Source organism: Molossus molossus, unplaced genomic scaffold (genome assembly GCF_014108415.1).
Source record: "Molossus molossus isolate mMolMol1 unplaced genomic scaffold, mMolMol1.p scaffold_m16_p_4, whole genome shotgun sequence".
NCBI classification, from domain to species: domain Eukaryota; kingdom Metazoa; phylum Chordata; class Mammalia; order Chiroptera; family Molossidae; genus Molossus; species Molossus molossus.
Window position 1 is genome coordinate 94434625 of NW_023425377.1, and position 6672 is coordinate 94441296.

General features: G+C 39.3%; 1 protein-coding gene across 2 annotated transcripts in view; it reads left to right on the top strand.

The window, feature by feature from the left end:
* Positions 1-6263, top strand: part of GUCY1B1 (guanylate cyclase 1 soluble subunit beta 1) — a 47942-nt gene extending 41679 nt beyond the window's left edge. Inside the window, exons 10-14 of one of the 2 annotated variants that reach the window (XM_036240647.1) lie at positions 1219-1456; positions 2498-2638; positions 3356-3510; positions 3855-3981; positions 5084-6263. In XM_036240647.1, coding sequence (XP_036096540.1) covers positions 1219-1456; positions 2498-2638; positions 3356-3510; positions 3855-3981; positions 5084-5107 — 685 coding nt within the window. In that variant the 3' untranslated portion in view covers positions 5108-6263. The remainder of the gene's footprint in view (positions 1-1218; positions 1457-2497; positions 2639-3355; positions 3511-3854; positions 3982-5083) is intronic. The other variant, XM_036240648.1, reaches the window with a different exon arrangement.
* Positions 6264-6672: the final 409 nt, after the last annotated feature.

Genomic DNA, 6672 nt, shown 5'->3' on the forward strand with positions numbered 1-6672 from the left:
TGTTTCTCTCTCCCTCCATTCTTCCCTCCCTTCCATTCTATCTGAGAAGCAATGGAAAAATATCTTCAGGTAAGGGGGAAAAATTAATATTCACATAAAGCTTTAAAATATTTTATGAAATTTTCTCTATTTGAAAGTTAAAAATGAAAGACTGGGGAAATTCCACTAAGCTCAGAAAAATAATGAGAGCTCAGCTTCATGTTGCACAGTAAATTTAGCACATTATGCCCTCTGACCACAGAGAGGAAAAAGGGACGAGGCTTCATTTTTCCCTGTGAGCCCTCGTGCCCAGAGCCCCTATGTCTCCTGGTTTCTGCTTCTCTCCTTGTCAATCCATCCGCCATCATCATCTGTCACATTTACCACACTTGTCCCCTCAGCACGGTCCCCAAGGCCATTGCAGGAGTCTCAGTATTGACTAGAGAAACAAAATCTTTTCTTGTCTAGATCAAGGTCCGTCCACCTGTCTTACCAGTTTCTTTCACAGAAGAGTGAGGTGAGAATGAGACTGGAGAGAAATCTGCTTGTTTCAATGTTGCTTTGCAACAGTTGAGATCAGTTTCTCATTCCCAGAGATAAACAGCTTCCCACAGTGTGCTCTTCCTGCGGTGTTCTCCGTGCTACCCGTGATGACAATTTCCATACTGTGAATATCAAAACAGCAGCGTCAGATTTCAGCACTGCGAATCCTGAAAACCTGGACTTTTCTTTGTTTGATCTAGCATTTATTTGGCTTATTTTGATTTGTTTTAAATTGATTTGGCCTTCAGCAATTTTATGTAATTAAAACAAATGACTCAGCTGGTGTGGCTCAGTGGTTGAGTGTAGACCCATGAACCAAGAGGTCGCTGGTTTGATTCCCGGTCAGGGCACATGCCCAGGTTGTGGGCCTGATCCCAGTATGGGACATGGAGGAGGCGGCCAGTCGATGTTCTCTCTCACCGATGTTTCTATCTCTCTCTCACTCTCCCTTCCTCTCTCTCTAAAATCAATAAAGAAAAAAAAAATTTAAAAAACAAATGATTTATACTGTCTATGTGTCTTGTTTTGACTTATATTTATAAAGTAATGTCTGATACTAGTTTTAGAGGTTGTCCTATAAGAATCCAGGCCTTCATAGTGCAAACGATATAGATATTCTATGAACTGGCTAGTAGAAGCACCAATCTTATTCCCAGCATTGCTTACCATGGCTTTTTTTTTAATCCCCCTAAACAGGTTACTATACTCTGTCCTTCCTCCGTCCGTTGCCAATGAGCTGAGACACAAGCGTCCTGTGCCTGCCAAAAGATACGACAATGTGACCATCCTCTTCAGTGGCATTGTGGGCTTCAATGCTTTCTGTAGCAAGCACGCGTCTGGGGAAGGGGCCATGAAGATTGTCAACCTTCTCAATGACCTCTACACCAGATTTGACACACTGACTGATTCCCGGAAAAATCCGTTTGTGTATAAGGCAAGTCCGGACCCTGTGGTCACACAGTGCTGTGCAAACCCTGCCTTCCAGAGGCACTTCAGTCGGTTCTCTGGCTGTAGCCTTGATGCACAGTATGCCTCCCTGGATTCAATATCTATCATTGTCTTAAAGAATCCCCTTTTGCTATAAAATGTTGTTTTTCTTACAGCCCAAATGAATGGAGCAGATGATTTCCTAGCTAAAATGAAATGTCCAGCAGCTCGTTGCATTTACGTTAACACATCTGAGCACGCATCACATGAACATAGCTTTCGTTTTAGCGCTGTGCAAGAGATGTGCTTACTGAAATGTATAAATGCTTTGGACGGTGAAGAGGTCATGGAGCGTGAGAAGGGTGCTGGGATTTTAGATAACATCGTTTGAGGATAAACATTCACAAGCGTGTCTGCCCTTGGTTTCAATGAAAAGGGATTGTAATATTGGGAAAATGAAGTCAGTGGAATATTGCTTCATAAAGGAAAGAACGTTCACTGACCCGTCGCTGGCATCTGGAGTAATATAAGTGCCACGAGAACTATTTATTTTATAGTCATTTTCTGAGGTACAGTGTAACAGTTGGTGAGCATATCCTAAAAATAAATTGTTAATGACCGTGAGAAATCATTGAACTTCCCGTAGTGGCTCTTGTCGCATTAAGCCATCACTGTTTTGGGGGGAAATAAGGCCACACATTATTGTACTGAATTATAAGGGTATCTGAGGTGAGAAACCAGGACTTAAAGAGGAAAAATAATGCTGTGTGTACACCTGCCTGTAATCAAAGACCTCAAATACCATGTGTGTAAATTTCAAATAATTACCAAGTTTCATGTTGTTGAGTTGTTAGAATTTTTAGACCATTAAGTGGGAGGAGACTTTAAAGTTACTGATAGCCTTGGACAGATGTTTTTTTGTATAGAGGTAGCAAATGCAGCATTTGTGGTTATGCTAACCACTAAACATCCACCTAATGTAGCACATATATGTGGATGTTTAGTGGTTAGCATAACCACAAACATCCACATATATGTGCTACATTAGGTGGAGACTGTCGGTGATAAATACATGACAGTGAGTGGTTTACCTGAGCCGTGCATGCACCACGCACGATCCATTTGCCACCTGGCCTTGGACATGATGGAAATCGCTGGCCAGGTTCAAGTGGATGGTGAATCTGTTCAGGTTAGTAAATAAAATAGGCATTATAGTAACAGTAGTAGACCTCTGTGGTAGACTGTTTCATATTGTTTAAAAAAATTTTTTTTTTCTTTATTGATTTTAGAGAGAGAGGAAGAAGGAGAGAAAGAAACATCGATGAGAGAGAACATTGATTGGCCGCCTCCTGCATGCCTCCCACTGGGGATCAGGCCCACAACCTGGGCATGTGCCTTGACTGGAAATCGAACTGGTGACCTCTTGGTGCATGGGTCCATGCTCAACCACTGAGCCATACCAGCCAGGCTCAATTCATATTCTTGACCAGGCAATCGTTAAATATGTACAAGGAATGGCATCTTCTCTATAAAGACTAAAGTATTTTAAAGAATCCATTGTGTTACATTCTTTCATAGAGACGGCAAATCTCTCCACCTATCTGAGTCATGAGGATGAGATAAAACCTCCTGTCCCTTCAGTTGTTTGTTTTTTAAATCTCTTACTGTGTCTCATATAAGTCGCCAGAGTCACATCTTTGATATCTTCAGATTTTCAAAAAGGAATGTTTCTCTTGGAAGATAGATTTTGTGGGGGTTTTGATTTTGTCTGTAATACACTTGGAATTTTTCTAGGGAATTCTTATAATTTTTGTACAGTGACTCTGCCTTATACTATAATATGAAATGAGCAAACATTAGTGCGTTAGTGATTAAAGTTACTGAAGCCAAACTTTGATTTCCGCAGATAACAATAGGGATACACACTGGAGAGGTGGTCACAGGTGTCATAGGACAGAGGATGCCTCGTTACTGTCTTTTTGGAAATACCGTCAACCTCACCAGCAGAACAGAAACCACTGGAGAAAAGGGAAAAATAAATGTGTCCGAATATACATACAGGTAAGAGAACACGTCTTGGTATTTACTGATTCAGAAGGAAAATGTCTGTTTGTGTGTGATTTAAGTCTCTGGGTGACTTTGTTACCTTGAAGCGGTTATCACCCTCACTCTTAGGATTGTTTATTGTGTACTTGAGGGGATTGTGTCATTATTTCCACTTTAAACAATTGCACACCATCTCAGAAATTCCTGATATGATCATTGCTTCTAAAATCTTGAATTACCTTTAAGTACAACTTAGAGTGCATCCTTGCTGTCTCTACTGATAACTTTGGTACATGTCACTTTCTCCATTCAACCATTTCCCATAATACTCTCTCAACTCTCTGTCCCCTGTCTCTCAGATGTCTTATGACAACAGAAAATTCAGATCCACAGTTCCATTTGGAGCACAGAGGCCCAGTGTCCATGAAGGGCAAAAAAGAACCAATGCAAGTTTGGTTTCTATCCAGAAAAAATACAGGAACAGAGGTATGACTAAGCAGAGCCTAATTCTTTTTTTTTTTTTTTTTTTATGACAATTTATAAATATGGGGAGCTAAATCATAATCACTGAACATATGTTTCATGTGAAAAGAATCCTTGTTTCCAGAAATAAACTTCTAAGTAAAGCAGCAGAAATACTGCACCATTAATGAGCCAGTTAGAACAATACATATTTCTTAGCTGGTAACTTAATGATTTACTGGCTTTTGAAATTAAAACCAAAAGCACTAGAGGGAGAAGACCTGCTTTTTTGTGCTTTGTCTCTAATCTTGCTCAAACACAACTGAGGTGAGCAGGCTGTGAGGCGGGTCCCCCAGCCTTGTTCCCTCAGCTTCCTAAGCTGTTCTGAGACGACTATCAACGTTTTTTAACCATGAAGCTTTGAGTCTTCTAAGGGCCAACCTATCTCCTTGTAAAGTATTTGGGGATCTCGGGCAATCCTAGTCTCTCATGTGTTTTTGCTAGAGAGAAGAGTGATTTGTAATTTTCCAGAATCTCAGTGATTTGGTAGGGGAGCTTTGGGTTCGTGCTAGTGCTGTGGTTGTATTCCACCCAGAACCCACATGCTAGAGTGGACCTCGGAGCCCTGACTGCCTTTCGGCTTGCAAACACTAAGGTCGTGCCCCGCTTTTTCCCATTCACCGTGTGTTGCATCAGAAACAAGTTTGACACTTTGTTCTCCTATTGACATATTGGTTCTTCAGAGGGGGTGTGGCTTCTTGATTGCATTTATTTTCCTGTATGTATGCATTCCCTAAAAATGCTGTTAGAGTGTTACAAGTCCTAAAAGCAATGGAATGCCAAGTTTTAAAATATGTATCTTTGTCTGCTTTCAGCTGATTTTTCTTTAAATAATTTACTTACAGGGTTGGCATTACACTGATGTTTTCTGATGAGTTAAACTATAGCTCAAGTGTTGGTCACTGTAGTTGGGTGGCCACTTTCACCCAGCGTTAGGGTGGGAATGTCAGAAAACCTGGAGATGTGAATGCAGATCGCACTCTTACAGAAAACGGTGTGTTTCGGGGGGTATTGTGAGCTTTCTTATCACTGAGAACTAATCTCCTGTTTCTTCCGTTTTCCTAAGGAAACGAAGCAAGATGATAACTGAATCTTGGACTGTGGGGAGGAAGAAAAGACTGCAGTCGGCTTCCAGTCATTCCTTGACATACAGCGAGCCTAGGAGCAGTTATTCCCTATGGATTCAACGTTTTGTTTTGTCTTTTTCAATTATCCCCAGCCTTTCTCTTAGGTTTACCTTCCAACTGCAGCTCTGCTTTTCATTCCTTTCAAGGTTTAATACATCATCGAAAGTTCGCCTTTAGATGTGGATGACGTGCACTTCATGTGTCTTACATCCACTATAAGCATTACTAAACATGGTCATTTGTAAGTCGTAGGCACCCAAGAAATATTTGTTGAATTTCATGAAATGAAACTGAACAGTATTTGGCCTTGTGTATACAGACCATGGTTTACCAAATCTGTTTTGTGCTCCATATATATATATGTATGTATATGTATATTTTAATGACTATAACATAACAAAATTTATATCATGGTGGTGTATAGCATTACAGAAATCATTTTCTAAAGGAGTGAATTCTAAGTTTTAGGAAAAACAGAGTGATTTATTTTCGGACTCCCAAAGTAAGAATTAACATATCATGCTAATATATGACTATTTTGAAGTATGTCAATTTCCCTTCTGAAATATAGAGCACATGTTTCTGTTATTAAAACATTTGATCACACATTTAAATAATGTGGCAATTATAATTCCACTAAAATGCTGTCATTTGTATTGTATCCCTTGTATTCAATCTCATTAGCTACATGCAGCGATTATAGAAAACTGAACTGTTTCCCACTGAACTACTATATTAGCTTGGGATACATGTTAGGGACTGGAACCACTTCCAAGAATAAAGCTGGGACACTGTTAATTAGAACCCTCCCTGGCCTTTTATTCTCAGAAATGAGCTTCTTTTTAGTTTTGAAGGATGTGACTACACCTAGGACACCCTGTTCAGAAAACGGAGTTTCATTGTGACATAGAATGCGTTCCTATTGGAATAATCGGCCCGTTGTTCTGAAATGTCTCGATAATTTATTAATACCTATCTTTATAAAATAGAGTGCAACTACTTTTGTGTAAAAATGTTTGTCTTTAAATTTAGTATTTCATATCAACACATTGATATATGTATAAATGTTCCATGGTAATGTGTAAAAGAAACTACAATAAATTATTTTTTCCACTTGTCTCTTGAGAGTTTTTACTGCAACAAAAATGATATGAGTGCTCTTTTTTATTTTCTTACTGCTATTTTTTGTAAATCCAGTTTATGATTTTTACCTATTATAAACTTTAAATTAATTTAGACTCGTTGCTGTTATAAAGTTGAATGTCTCCTCTTAGGCCTATTCCCCAATGCTACTCTTCTTTAGAACTAACAGAATGACGGAAACAAGACTAGACCTGTCGAGCAGGGAGGGGAAGAACACACAGATAAATACGCAGTAACATCAACACTTGAAAGTGCTCACAATCTTTTAGGAATGAAAGACACATATAAAAATAATTTAAAATGTGATATTCATAAAGATAAAGCATAGCCAAGATAATGAAAGACTACACAGAGAATGAGAGACAAGAGGGAGGACAGGGTGGGG